At 41.1% G+C, this 15,889-nt stretch overlaps 1 protein-coding gene across 5 annotated transcripts in view; it reads left to right on the forward strand.

Annotated features, from left to right (window-relative positions):
* Nucleotides 1–15,889, forward strand: part of CHCHD6 (coiled-coil-helix-coiled-coil-helix domain containing 6) — a 199,874-nt gene that overhangs the window by 59,807 nt on the left and 124,178 nt on the right. For 2 of the 5 annotated variants that reach the window (XM_028719199.2, XM_028719201.2), the window contains exons 5-6: nucleotides 678–698; nucleotides 6,208–6,291. The exons of 2 other annotated variants lie outside the window; for them this stretch is intronic. In XM_028719199.2, the coding sequence (XP_028575032.2) occupies nucleotides 678–698; nucleotides 6,208–6,291 (105 nt within the window). The remainder of the gene's footprint in view (nucleotides 1–677; nucleotides 699–6,207; nucleotides 6,292–15,889) is intronic. One more of the 5 variants, XM_028719200.2, reaches the window with a different exon arrangement.

Here is a 15,889-nt window from a genome sequence, read left to right on the forward strand (position 1 = left end):
GCCTCTATGTGGCACTGCTGCTGCTGCTGCCGTACAGAGCTGCAGAGCAGCAGGACATATGTGCATGCCTCCTCAGGCTGGGGCACTGCCATCCCCCTAAGACTTGCTGTCCGGCCAAGGGACGCCACGCAGCTAAGGGATGCAAGGGACTCGACTCTCCCAGCTCCTCGGTATGCTGCTCAAGTGAGGCGGGTGGGTGGGATGGGAAGCACCTCTGGTCGGGGAGGCAGCTGCAGAGACGTCCCCCTAATTTTTTTTGCACCCAGGGAAATCACCCTGGTACTCTCTCCCCCCTGCCCCCCATGCTGTGCCTATTTTCTTTTAGTATACATATCATGACCCCCAGTTTCAGATGCCATTGTTGGTCTCTGTAAGAGTGTGCAGTGCCTTGCATGACTCCAAGGTACCTATCTTTGCTTAGAGTGTGCTCTACTGGGATATGAAGAATCATTCCTTGAGATTGCATTCCCACCCACCCATCTCAGTCGTATTTTTTTGGCATTCACTTACAGGACAGTAGCAACAGGGAGACTTGACATCATTGTTTAAAATGCTTGTCATTTTAAAAATACACTTTCCTCTCGTGTGGGGGGTCCTATTAAGAGCTTTATTGTATAGCAATAGGTGTTCTCCATAAATCACTGACTTGTTCTCTCTTCCTTCACTTTGTCACTCAGCCTGTGGATTTGGATGCCTGGGTAAGCTCCTGTTCTCCCCTGCATGCATATAATCTTCCCCTTTGAATTAGCTGCGAGATAAAGTAAAGAAATAACAGAGTATCACGTCGTTACTACACATATACAATTGTCATTGCTGATGCAGGGCTTTATTTTTTGTCATTACAATTTAAAAAGATGTTAAGCCAGAAAATCACATTTTATTCATAAAATATTTTTTGTAGGTTTTGAGGGGTATAGTGATACTTGCAGCTGCTGGTACCAAACTTGATAGGATGGGTTGACCAGCCAAACCTTCAGGTAACTGAATGGATGGAATATAAAGTTGTCTTGGTGGCTGGTTGTTCGGAACTCATTTGGTGCTCCCTTACCCTGTAGTAAAATCTTCCTTTTTCTTCTTTCTTTCAAAATGGTTTGGAGACCTAAATGAATTATGCTGATGGGAAATAGAGAAGACAAAGAACTTTAGAAAGACTTGGCAGGCCTGAGAAGCCTGGTGTAATAAGTGAGAAGTCTATCAAATACTTCTGAAGGGCAGAAAGCAAACTAATGGAGTGTAATCCTTATTTGTAGTCCTCTGCCTTCTTTCAGCTTTGTGTGCCAAGAACCATATTCACTTTGTGTACCTTGCAAGTTTGGAATTTATTTAGCATCCTTTTTAAAAGACAGATTTCTAGCTCTCCTGATGCAGAGGACAGTCTGGTAACCCAGCAGACTGGTCTACAGACTGGGTCTAGTTTTGTACTGCTAGCTAGTCATTATTTTCTAAATGGGCCAGACGTAGCACAATATACTACTGACAAGCATTATTGCCAAGGGAAGATTTAAGAAATAGAAGAACAGATGGAACTAATCAAATGGGTGCTGTCTGTTGTGAGTACTCAGTAGTGATGAAGAGATATTCTGTACATGCTCAGTATAAAAATAAATAAATAAATAAATAAATCAAGACTATAGTTTCATCGTAATTTAATTGATTTACCCTGTGAGCAAATCCCATTCTATAATATACTGGTGGCTTTGTCTTTGATCATCCAACAAGCTCTGTTGACTTGGATCTTAAGATAACTTAACAGCAGGAATATTTTCCATCACCTCTTTCCTCCTGCAGCTACTTGTGCCCCCCCTTCAAAAAAACAAACAAACAAACAAACAAACAAACAAACCAACCAACCTTCTCTGGAGGGTTCAGAGCCTGTTCCTGAAGAATATGGGATGGAGTGTAGGAGGGTGCTGGGATAAGGGGAAATTACCCCAAATCAGAATTGAGTCCTAGAGGTAGATAACTTAAGGAAATTCACAGAAGTTTCCAATCCGCTCCTTTCTCTTACACACATACCCACAGCCTACCCCATATTGTCCAGGACCTAAGGCCAGCCCGAGGCATTTTGGCACCTGAGGCGAACCACAAAATGGCACCCTCCTCCCTGTCAGAGAAGAAGGGGTATGTGAAGATCTACATCAGGAACAATGGATCTGCCACCCCCATACACCCCCCTGAAGCAATCACCTCACCTTGCCTCATGGGTGGGCCAGCCCTGTTAGGGGCAGGATTCAGCTCTTTTTGGAAAGGGTGGGGAGTACACAGGAAGCTGTAGAAGGAGACTGGAAACTTTCTAATTAGAATTGGTATGTAACATTTCCCTATCACATTCTCATTTTTTTCTGCTGGTATAAGCATTTTACTCACAGTGTCTGAAACTTTGTTGGCTACCTGTGGTGTCCATACTCTCTGAAATTGTAATTTTCACAGAAGCCAGCTTGCTTTGGGACATCACAGGGCTTCTGACTTCAGGTGGGGAATAAGTAGCAGGATAAAGTGAGCTCTTAATAAATACCCTGTATTCATACAAAATGTCCCTGATTGCCTAACCCAGTTTTGTAATGTTTGATATGGTGATATTTCAAATGACACCCTCTCTGGGTTTACCAATACATATTTCAAGCATAACAACAATGCGTATTTCAGTTCGCAGTAATAACAGCTGGAGGTGAAGTTAAAAACCAAAAGCATCTTTTTAAGCTGAGCAGAATGTTTTGAGGTTCATTTTCCTTTCTGCCTTAGCTCTCTCATGAGTATCATTTTGAAATGAACATGTTATTGAGAACAAGTCTTAAAGTTGCAAGAACTTTTCCCTCCCTCCCTCTACCACCTCTAATCTATAATGGAAGTCATACTATTGGGCTAGTGGGAAGACTGAGCAGCAATATTCTGGCATTGCTTTGTCAATACTCCAACCATTTCAGGTTCTCTGTTTTAGATCTTCATCGGTCAGGAATGGAAGCTTTGCATACGATGTTAGTCTCTTGTTGCTTCATTAAATCCTGAGGAAAAGCTGTGATTAGTATGTATTAAAGTTAAGGATATTCATCTTTCATAGCAACTCTTTCTCACACCAAAGGAAGGCATGTGAGGATGTACTTCTGTCTCTCCCATAGTAGCTGGAAGAATCAAAGTATGTTGCTCAGGATGGGAATCAGAAGCAGAAAGCTTCTGCTTTCCCCTGAAGGAACATTCTTTCACCTGTGGTGGACCTGCCCGAGAGTGAAGGCCTTCTGGGAAATGATCTATAATGAGCTAAAAAAGGTATTTAAGTATACCTTTCCCAAGAAACCAGAGGCCTTTCTTCTGGGTATTGTCGACCAGAAGGTGCTAAAGAAGGATAGAACCTTTTTTATGTATGCAACAACAGCAGCAAGAATTCTTATCGCAAAGCATTGGAAGACACAAGATCTGCCCACACTGGAAGAATGGCAAACGCAACTGATAGACTACATGGAGCTGGCCGAGATGACTGGCAGAATTCGAGACCTGGGAAAAGAGGAGGTGGAAGAGGACTGGAAGAAGTTTAAAGACTACCTACAAAGACTTTATAAATTGTTTGAATGTTAAGAAGGTGCTTGAAAGGAAGGAACTTGGCATCAGTAGCTTAGATGAGAAATGTATGAGAATAAGTTGAACTATAGGAATGAGATTTGAAGTAATGTTATGCCTAAACTAAGTAGCTTAATATTTGATGGAAACATTTAAAATTATAGGCATAACACATTAGAACTAGAACATAAGATTTGAAATAAGGTAATAAATTGCGGAATATAACTTTTGTCCGGAGAACGCAGGAAAGGGAGACGTGAGGAAGTCCAGAGGGCTATGAAAAAATGTATGAAAGGCCGTGATTTTCTATTTCTATTTCTGTATACTTTCGTTATTTGTTATATGTTTGGTGATTTTCTTTTCCTAAAAAATGCAATAAAATTTTTTTATATAAAAAAAAAAAGTTTCTGCTTTCCCTATTTGCTACGGCCTGGGGATGTACCTTTTAATTCTCCTGATCTGGGAGGAAGTGGGAAGTAGAAAGAAGAATTTGCCAGCCTAATTTTAATTGGTTTTGAAAAGCCTCATTGGACATGTTAGTCAAACAAACATGGTCTAAAGTAGGGGTAGACAACCTTCTTACTATGTAGGGCCCCATTGCCTCAGGGGATATCTGCCAGGGGCAGCATGCCAGTGGGACCGGGGTCAGAAGTGGGCAAAGACAGAGCCAAAGACAGATGGGTTACCCCACTTTCTATCTCTCCAGTGTTCCTTTTCTGCCATCCTTTATTACTCATTTCTGCTACCACCTTTTCCTTTGTTTTCTCCTCCTTTCCACTCACATTAAATTGGGCTAGGGGCTCCATGCGACCTACCTGTGCTCTAAAGCTATACATGTGCCTGGTGCTTTATTTGAATTAACTGCTAGCTGTATCCTTGATGGCATCATGTGTGCATGGCAATTGAAGTGAGGTTGCTGGGTTCTGGTGTTGATAAGAACAGGATTTACTTACCTGTGAAGCATCCTTCTCTTAGCATGTTCAACATCCTCTCTGTTTATAGGGATTTGGCTAGGCAAAATTGTTGACTGGTCAAATGCCAACTCTCTGTGACCCCATGGTTTGTCTTCCACCAGAGAAAAATGGAGAAGGAAAAGACTGACAACTTGCATTTTCAGATTTCTATTATTCTCTGTTATTTCTTTTCCTTGGGATGGCAGCTGGCCATAAAATGACAGCTCTGAGCCCACAGGGAACACTTCTGACGGGGCTGCTTAATCAGAGCCAGTTCTGGAGAGGGGGAGGGATAGCAATTCATTTTATGTTACATCTGTCATAGCCCCCTCCCTTATCGTTGGCCTACATGCTTTAGGCAATGATTCATGTGTCCTGTTGTGACAGTGCAATCTGAGTTCTGGGGCCCTTATCACTATTCTCAATTTCGCTCTGAACCTCCTGATTATTATGCAGCTAAGGAATCGTGGGGTGGTGAACAGGAGGAAAGCCTAGAAGGTGCCCTGTGAAGTTCAAAGTGATATCTGGCACCTGCAGGATTCTTAGTTGGAAGCTCATCGGTGCATCTTTGGTTCCTGACAATGATTTGGGAGCCCCCAGTGATCTAGGGTTTGAAGCTAAGTGGGTATGCATCTCATCACCTATCTAGGTCCTGGTTTCTTTCTTAAAATGTAGAAAGCATTCAGACATGGAAGCCTCCAACCTGCAGTCTGAGATGGTACATACCCTGTACTAGTCCAAGACTCTAAAACTTCATTGTGCTCTAGCAGTTCTACTTGCTGTAAGCATGGTAGAGACATCTGGTCACTCCAGGTTGAAGTACCTCAAGAGTATTTTTCATAGAATCATAGAGTTGGAATAGACCACAAGGGCCATCGAGTCCAACCCCCTGCCAAGCAGGAAACACCATCAGAGCACTCCTGACATATGGTTGTCAAACCTCTGCTTAAAGACCTCCATTTATCTTGGCAACCTTTTCATTATGAGGCACAGAAAATGAAAGCATTAAATAGTATGTCAAGCTGAAATAATTCATTCTGAGATAAACGGCATTTGCCTTGCAAGCATTCTGGTGTGGTGTGGCATATTGGAATTGCTTTCAATCTATACCCTATCCCAGGGGTCTGCAACCCGCGGCTCTGGAGCCGCATTTGGCTCTTTTACACCTTTGCCGCGGCTCCGGGGCGGATACTAGCGAGGGGAGGAGGCGCATTGTGCGCCCCAACACTCCCCACTGTGGCGGGCGCTGTACTGGCTGTGACGTTGCATGGGGGCGGTGCGTGTGTTAGTCACGCACCATCCCGACGTCACCTTCCCGCCCGCCCGCCCGCTACATTGTAAGGGGCATGTACGCTGGTCACTGTTTTGAAGGGGAGTGAAGAACACACACACACAAAAAAGGTAACTTGTTAATTTAAGGTTTATTTCTATGAGGAGGAGTAATTCTGAGGGGTCAAACAAAGAAATAATAAAAAAAAGTGACAAAAAAGTTATTTTTATAATGACGAGTTTTGCGGCTCCCGGGTTTTTTTCCTTCGGAAACGGGTCCAAGTGGCTCTTTTTGTCTTAAAGGTTGCAGACCCCTGCCCTATCCCAAGCCTTCTCCCAACCATGGCTATCTCCTTCCTTCCTTCCTTCCTTCCTTCCTTCCTTCCTTCCTTCCTTCTCTTTTGTGAACACCTTGTTTTGTATTTCCTTGCAGTCCCAGGAACTGCAGTGGAAGGATGAAGAACTGAAGAGGAGAGGCACCTTCTATAAGGAGCAGTTGGCCCACATTGAGAAGAAGGTGAGGCAGTGTTGTCTTTTATTTGCAGTGGCTGAATGCTAACAAGATCAGACATCTATCTGAGTGGATCAGCAGAGAAGAGAAATGAGAACCATTGTGCTGAAACCTGGGACTGCCAGCCCCTATTATGTATCTGCTGGGGCCTCCTCCTCATCACACACAGTTAAACTGCTTCACAAGCTGAACCTTTTAAGCAACTCACATTTTAAAGGATAATTGGTTTTTAACTGGATGGTTTTCTTTTTTATTATTATTATTAAAAAAAGCCACCTCGTTTATAATTCATAGTCCCCCACCCCGACACCATACTATGGGTTTGGTTGAAAGCTATGTCACCTTTTAAAAATTCCCTTTGTTAACAAAAATCTGTGGATTTTAAAAAAAACCCCTGTGAAAATAACCTCAGATCATTCCATACATATGAATTAAAGTTGTTATTATTAATTTATCTCTTGGGAAACCAACAGATCAAAGTGTGTTGCTGCAAAATGTTGTCTGCTCCTTTGCTAGATAAGCCTTTGAAATGAACATGATTTAAAGAGATACCATCAAGCATCTTTTCAGCCTAAAATGACCTTTGGAAATCCATTTAGGGATTTGAATCTCTCCCCTGAATGTGTGGTTTGCATTTCTGTTTAATTGTTTACCAGGATGAGTTTTAAAAATTGATGGCATAAGAATTGGAGCAACCACATTATTCCTTAGGAACTAATGTGTTCTTTTCAATTCCTAGCTAAATGAAGCAATGCTCACAATAGCTTAAAAAATGTGTGAAGAATAATATTCCATAATTTTAAAGCAATTAAATCTCTTGACAGGCTTGGTACCTCTGAATTTGGGGTGGTGGTGGTGTTGTTTCTGTTTTTTGAAAGTGGATACTTAATGTTTATAAAGGTGGGGTGAAATGTACCCAAACAACACTGATTTTTTAAAATAAAATATTGATATCAGTCTTCCGCAACCCTACGCTCCAGGTAGTTCTCAGTATGGCGAGGTGTGATTTGCTGTGTGGTGGTTTAGAGGCACCCTTTCTTAATTTAATGACATTTTGATGTTTTTATTCTGAATGGCTTTTCAGTTCTATTCTACCCCTATTAAACTGACTGACACAACTCAGAAACCAGGTACACAAGGTGCTAAGAGAAGTGTCCTCAGCCTAGCGAATGCTGTTAATAGTAATAATAATAATAATAATAATAATAATTTATTATTTATACCCCGCCCATCTGGCTGAGTTTCCCCAGCCACAATGTTTAAATTTATTTGTTTCTCATCATGTCTGCAGAAGCTTAGCCAGTCTGTTCTTTCCATTTATTGTGAGAAAAGGAGAGTAGAGGGTGAAAAACAATATTATGTCTATTTTCATAATAGACAAATTACACTTTCTTTAATATCACTGCAAACTGCATTAGAGGTCAATGGTACCTCCATAGGTATACAAAACACCTTTACAAACCTGATTTCTCAAACTTTTTTTCCAGTTAGAACCAGAAAAATTGAATTGGAACTTTTTTCCACCATAGCTAGCATTTTGCAGAAAGCTGACTAATTCAGCTTTTGTGGTCACTGTGAGCCCAATTGCATCTGCAAATGCTTGCAAGCAACCTGCACTCTTACCCCAGCAAGTGGCCAGACTTAATAACTACTCTCAGGCAAAGATGTTTTAGTTGACCACTTTCCTCTGTTCATGGAAAGAGCTTCACATAATGTCTTGTTGAGGGTTGCCCTCAACACTTTCCAGAGCACAGTGCCAATGTCACTGGCCACTTTCAGAAGAATTAATAAAGCCCTCAGACTTGATGATCTGCTTCCATCCTGAACCACTAGTGCTGGAGACAAGCCTGCCTCTGTACATGACCTTTAGGATATGCTTACCAAGACTGTCCCACAATGCTTTGTGCCATATGAGAAGGTTTCAACTGATGAACTGTTATTGCCATCCAGAGGAAGTTGTCAAATGAGGCAGTATCCAAACCCACAAAGTATGGCATACAACTCTGGTTGTGTTCTGAATCCAAAATGTCATATGTTTATGACACAGGCATAAATGAAAAAGAGGAGGGAGGAGCCCAAGAAGCTCAAAAAGAAGACCAGACTGTGGTTAAGAAACTAGCAACAAGTTACACTGTTCTGCTAAAACATGGGGTTTAGCCAAGGCACATTTTGTGACTGGTTCTGCCCCTGCACCACAGATTTGTGACTGGTGGGCCTCAGCAATTTTCAGCAATCTCAACTGCGCCCTGGGGGTGGGGGTAGAAAGTTTGAGAATCCATGATCTAGACATATAGCCAGTTTACCTGGGACTTCAAGAAAGGCAGCCTCAGAACTGGTAGGGGCAGCCACTGCTTTTACCAAGAGAAGGGGAAGGCATCATCTCTGTTGTTGATGCAGTGACAAAGAATCACACCAACCATGTGCTTCATTCATGTAACCTTTTTGTCTGCCTTACTCAAACAGCTGTGAAATGTGATAATGTGCATAGCCTGCTTGAGTAGAGTGTGATATGGTTGCAAGATCTGTGAGGTTTGTTGTTACAGGTAATTCACAACTCATGATTATTTCAATTCAATACAGTGGTACCTTGGTTTAAGAACAGCTTAGTTGATGAACAACTTGGATTAAGAACCCTGCCAACCCAGAAGTAGGTGTTTTGGTTTGTGAACTTTGCCTTGGAAGCAGAACATGTTTCGCTTCCTGTTGAGTGTGTTCCATTTGTAAATTGAGTCCCCTGCTGCTATGGGAAAGCACACTTTGGTTTAAGAACACTTTGGTTTAAGAACAGACTTCCGGAACGGATGAAGTTCATAAACCAAGGTACCACTGTACTTGTGCAACATGGTCTTTTAACTTGCAAATGCTGTCATACTTAATAACTTCCACCAAGTGTTTTAGTTGTATGGCTTTCTTAGCCCCAGTCCCAGATTGATTTAGTCAGTTTGATGATGGGCTGGAGTCAGTGGTAGGTGGACTTTTTTTGGCAAGGGCGGATGCTACTACTAATAATAGCAATTTTATTATTTATACCCCACCCATCTGTCTGGGTTTCCCTAGCTACTCTGTCCAAAGTATAAAACAATGTTGCTCTACTACCAGAGGCCTCCCCCTCCTGCTTTGTTCTGGTTTAAATTTCAGTTTACAGTGATTATACAGCAGGATAGTGTTAGAGACTCAGGAGTGCCGCAGACGTTCATTACATGTGCTACATGCTTCTGAAATGTCCCAAGAACAGTGGGTTTTGTGCATTGGTATGTTGTGTTACTTTGACAACCATAGCGTTAGCAGAAGGACCATAGAGCACATTTTGAATGTTGTGCAGATGATGATCACAGATTTAGCCCTTCGCATCTCCAATAAGAAAGATCTCAAGTAGTCTGTGATAGGAAAGACCTCTGCCAAGGACCCAGTAGAGCCACTACCAGTCAGCATAGACAATCCTGGGCTAGATGGAGAAATAAATCTGGTTGGCAATAGCTCAGAGTACCATGCAATTTTAGTCTGTAGAAAAAAGGCAGACCTCTTTCCCAGTGCCACCATTTCCATTTTCTTTTCGGCAAAACATATTCATAGCAAGTTGCCTTTGCACACTTAGCTACATCTAATCTGTGTAATTAATTTTAAAAAAGAACGATTTAAGCTACTGCCCAACGCTGCTGCTTGCGTTTAAATTCCATTTATGTTTCATGGGGATTGTGCAATGAAATCTCAAACAATCCACCAGTCATCCACTCTAATTATCGCAGTTGTCCATATGTTCACAAGCAAGGGATATATATATATATATATATATATATATATATATATATATATATATAAAATTTCTCCTCCTCTAAATGTGCTTCTCTCTCTAGATTTGTATTTCTTAAAGTGGAAATGACTGGTAATATTTATGTATGTATCCGTTGTTTATTGGCTACAGAGAGAATGTATACAGAATTGTTGCTTGTTTATTTTTAAATATCTTACTTTCCCCCTTCCCAGTTGTGTTTTCTCTGCAAATCGAAAGCTGCAATCCTTACACACGTTTAATTTGAGAGTAAATCCCACTGAATTCGGTGTGGCTTATTTCTAAGGAAACATACCTGGAATTGGGCTGTAATTAGGCTTTTAAAACAAGATTAATGGATGTTCTAGCTGCAGGAGCTGGTATTTTAAACCCTCAGCTCCATTGCATGTTGTTGAAAGATATTTTCTCCCTTTCTCCCAGTCGCCTGTGCACGATAGGAAGTCAATATTAAGGGCAGGTTTTGTTTCCTCATTTTATGGCACTAGATAGTTTTCTGACCCTTAAACACCAACATTTTGCTGGTAATAAAATAGAAGAATGCTTCCAACTGTCGTAGAATGAGCTTAGATTAGAGTCGGAGATGGAGGGGGCTGGCAGAGGAGAGAAATGTACTTGAAACAGTGTAATAAAGCTTAATTGTATTAGTTTTGAAAAAGATTTTCGATCTTCTCCATGGATAATTTTATTCCTATAATGGTTGGAAAGATGGAAAACGCAGCACCGAACAATCTTTTATATTAGCTGCTGCTTTTATATAATTCTGCTTTCATTTCTTGAATACACACAGACCTTGACTTTTTTCCCTTCTGTAGTCATTGCTTTAGAACTTTTAAAATCTTTTTTTTTTTAAATGAGATTTAGTGGGAGACAAGTTGAGGGGGAAACTTCTGCACAGCTGTTGTTTGGCTGGATTGTCACGGATGGATGTTCTGGAATTACAAAGTTAGACTCTTCAGGGCGTTTGGGGAAAGTTGGATGGGGGGCGAAAAGCAAGGTGGTGATTCAATGTGAAAATGAGAGGCCCAGATCAACCTCTGCAAGAACAGTCTTCCCCTTACCCCATTTGTGCTGTTTCTAAGGCACTGATTTGGCTCTGACCCTGTCCACGTGGATTATCAAGGTTGTCCTCCAGTTATAATATGCAAGCTTATTCGTTTCAGAGGATGTTGTTTTCACATAAATTGCTGCCTATGAGACTGAGGCCTCAACTACACCCCCTCCCAACTTTCTTAACTCTCTTAATACACACATGATGCCTGTTGCCTGTTTACCGATAAAGACTTAGCTGTTTTTTCAGGAGGCCATTAGGACATTGAGATCACTGCTTGCTGGCTTCCCGTGGTCATCTTGTTGGTCACAGTGAGAAGAGAGTGCTGGACCAAATGGGCCTTGGGCTTGATCCAAAAGGGGGGTTCTTGTGTTCTCCTGGCCAGAGGACATTGGTTTCATAGGTCCATTTAGAAAATGCCATTCAGAAATCATCCCAGTGGGTGCACCTAGTGCCACAGTTCTCAAAGTGTAAGATAGAGGAGAGGTGAAGTACCATTTCCTCCCTACCTACTATTCCTGGTCTAAACCACTGAGCCTCTTGGGCTTGCTGATCGGAAGGTTTGCGGTTTGATTCCACATGATGGTTTGAGCTCCTGTTGCTCTGTCCCAGCTCCTGCCAACCTAGCAGTTCGAAAGCATGCCAGTGCAAGTAGATAAATAGGTACTGCTGTGGTGGGAAGGTGAATGGCGTTTCTGTGTGCTCTGGTTTCCGTCACGGTGTCTCTTTGCGCCAGAAGCGGTTTAGTCATGCTGGCCACATGACCCGGGAAGCTGTCTGTGGACAAACGCCTGCTCCCTCGGTCTGAAAGCGGAAGTGAGTGCCACATCACATAGACAAATATGACTGGACTTAACCATCCAGGGGCCCTTTACCTTTACTATTCCAGTCTAGCTTTATGTCTCATGATTGGCCTACAATGCAGTCTGCTGTCCTGCTCAGTCACTGTGCATGTGGTCCTTGTTTATTTAGCTTACCCATAATGTTGATTGGTCAGTGGGATGTTTGCTTCTTGGAATTTCTTCTTCAGTGGACTTGGATCACAGTTTGAGCCTATAATGCCTCATTTATGTGATCCACCTGCCTCTGTGTCAGGGATGAGAACATTGGTTGCTAGCAGAGGTACGGTATCTTTTCTGGAGGTCCCAAACAGTCCTTATGTCATCAGAGTTTTAAGATACGGCTATACCATTTAGTTATCTACCCTGGTCACAGTGTGCCAAAAGAAAAGATGTATTGCAGAGAGGCTGATCTTGTCTCATTTTGTCAGTGGAAATATTTATTTGGAGGCATAGCCTGCTACAAATAACTGAACAGTTGCATGCCCATGGAGAGAACCTCTTTTCAGTTGTTCACAGAAAGTAAGCTTGCATTTCCAAAGTTGGTGGATTAAAAAATACTTTGTTGTTGTATCAGTTGCTTCTTAATGTTACAAGAGGGTCCTGTGGTGTATTTTCAATAGATCAAAAATCTCTTCCAATTGGTTACACACTCCAGTTAACCTTGCTGTTTGGTACCATCCAAAGGCCTCCTGTTATGTTGCTTTTGACAGTGGCATTAACTCTGGTGGCACATGGCCAGTATTCATTTCTCTTGGAAGTAAAGTATATTCCCAATCATGCACTGCAGTAAGTGATTGGCTGTAGTAGTCATAGCTGGACTTTCCATATCTGTAAAGGTGTTGCCATAACTAAAAAGGACGCTGACTTCTCACTGGTGGTTAAAGAAATAGCACCATATATACTTATTTAGAAAAAAACATTTAATGTTACTATGTATATATTGTTATGGTTGATTTCATAGATATTTTGGTAACTTGTATGTCTCCTGTTCTAAAAGTGTGTTTTAATCATTATTTTAAAGAATATTTTTATACCATTTTACATAAACCTCAGATTTTTTTTAAAAAAATTAAACAACCTATGAATCTTGCTACATAAAGCAACACACACATATAAACAATTACCACTGGAATATATACCATCCCTGGAATTAATTCCTGTAAAGGATGGAGGTGGAATAACAGCTGCCTATTATTGCCACTGGTTGGTGTACTTAATCTTCCTGGGACATATATTTATGAAGGGCAGCATAAAAAAAGCTTTAAATAAGATAAAAACGAATATACTTATGGAGTAACGTTCCTATTATGTGTCAGACGGCGTTCTGTACTCCCTGATTTATTTCTCTGGAAGTGTGTATATTTGAGTGCGATTGGAGAGGGAGAGTTACCAGTGCTATTCCTTTGCTCTTGTTTTGGAGCTGTCAAGACCAAAAGTTGCTAATGTGAAAGTGCTGAAGGGTGGGATATTAGGTAAACCTAAATTGAATTAGCAAATGCCAAGGTGACATTGTTAACATGCTAATTAGGACCAGGAAACCCTAATCATCACATAATAAAAGTATATTGCCTAAAAGCAGGTACATTTTTCATGTTGAGATGAAAAAAGGATATACATTAAAAGCAACTAATTAATCTGCGGAGAGGGAAAAATCACACAGTTTATAGGTTAAAAGCAGTATCTCTTGAGGAGTTAGATAATCTGCAGAGATAGCATAGCAAGTAGAGTTGAGTGCATTTAGGGGTTTAGCATTCCCTTGAAAATTAATGCTTCTGTATTAAGGCTTGTTCAAACAAATCTAGTAAACACTACCTAAAGGGGCTCTAATTTTCTGGGGGATCCCCCCCCCACTAAATTTGGGCAAATTTGTGCATGTCTGATCTAACTGATAGCACTTGGGAAATGCTTTCGCTTCCTTAGGAAAACATTTGATTCTTCTACCTATTCTGTGGGTAGAATGATCTTTTGTGAATGATTTTGTGGTTGCAAATGCTTCTGAATCATACTGCTAGCTACTTGGTGACGGTGCTTCATTTCTGAAGAAAAAGATGAGCCCCAGGGCTAAGGTATCCCAGGAAGCTATGCAGTGCACACTGCTCCTTAATGCTGCATGTGTTGGAGCAAGCTGTAATTATTTAATAACGAGGGAAGGGTACTTGGCACATGCTCAGAGGCAGTTTTCAATATAGATACTTCATCTATTTTAATGTGTTGGGGGAAAGGTTCTGAATCTGAATATAGATGTAAATTAAGGCCTGCAGCTGTTGACTCCCTCTAGATATGTGTATTTTTAAAATAAAAAACAACAATGCTTCAAACTTACTCTCTTATTTACAAATACTGTAATTTATGAAGGCAAATCTGCACTTAGATGTTTCTTTTAAAAAATACACAGATTTTCTTTTTTTCAGAACAAATACTGGAGTGGCTGCCGATTTTATAGGGTCTAGACAAGCAGGTATAGACCATTCTGGGCAAGCAAGGCAAGCAGAGCAGTTCCAAAAAACACTCTTTGCAGTTTTACCTTTCTTACACAATGTTGTTGTTTAAAAAAGCTTATAATATTTCATCGCAAGAAGGGACTTTCAGTGATGAAGGTTCATATTTCTCTTTGTATTGTAAAATGCCTACTGTCTTTCTAGAATCTGGGTAGTAGGCAGAAAATAATTAAAAGGGCTTTTTAATGGGAATGCTGAGCCCCTCTTTAGGCACAGAACCATCTGGCTATTTGTGCTGCCTGTACCTATAGCTTGATTTAGTGATGCAATTAATTTATGGTGACTAGGATTGCTAACTCTCTTTATTTCTGTCAGGGTGCTTGTCTCTTTAGCTGCAGCATAATAGGAAGAAGTTCAGTAGCTGAACATTTGCCCACTATGGACATGTATTGATGAGGGGGAAACCTTCAGCTGCTGCTTTCCTGCCTGTCATGTATAGGGACTCTAATGTGGAGACAGGGCAGGAGAGGGGTTGGCAGCCCTGTTAGCAGCTGGGCACCAAGGGATATATTACTTTCCTGTTTTCCTTCTAATAGCCACCTAAGCAAATGAAATATGGCCTTGAAGTGTCCCATGTTCAACCTGACAATCTTCCTTGGTTGGGGCCCACTAAGGTAGAAAAAGAGTATTTAGGGCAAATTTGTCTGAGTTTTGGTGGCTTACTCATCATACAAATTCCACTTGACTGTGGAGGAGACAGAATATAAAACAATCAAATCTATGGTAGGCCCAAAGGAGTGATTAATGGTTTGATTTTATTGTGTATGGATTTATTTCTTGTTTGTTTTAAAGTGTTCATAAACTGCCATGGGAGGTAGTTATGCCTTAAGAGCGGTACAAAATAAATAGTTCACAAGGGATTCAGGATGCTTGAGGTCTAGGGAAGCTTGCAAGGAATCCCCAGATGTCAGGCCATGTAATTCTTGGTGCCTGACTGCGCCCATTTTGACTTTTGAACACAAATTCATCTCCTGAAATTGGGTAACCCCTTTCTCACTTCTCCTAGAATGAAAGATGGAGGTTGGGCCTGAAGGTAAGCAGATGCTGATACTTGTTGTAGGAAAATATTGAGACCATCTGCTGTATCAGCCTTGTAATGCACAAAGACTTCCATTCAAAATATTTTTCAAATTTGAGCATGCTGCACAGATGAAACAGCAGATCATTTATGCTGAGAGAGGACCCCCAAGGCTTAAGGCTACTAAGAATTAGAGTGCAGTTAATACCATTTACCAACAACACTGTTTCAATGCACTGAGAAAAGTTTTTTAGGTATTGTACAGTATAATTTGTGGATGTACCAGATATGGCTACAGGGGATGTGCTGGTTGCTAAAAGCTCAGTCCTATGCATGTAAGCTCAAATGTAAGTTCTATCCAGTTTAATGAGACTGCTGAATTTCAATCTTAATTAGTCAGTAGCTTAT

The sequence above is a fragment of the Podarcis muralis genome, chromosome 2 (genome assembly GCF_964188315.1).
Source record: "Podarcis muralis chromosome 2, rPodMur119.hap1.1, whole genome shotgun sequence".
Taxonomy (NCBI): Eukaryota; Metazoa; Chordata; class Lepidosauria; order Squamata; family Lacertidae; genus Podarcis; species Podarcis muralis.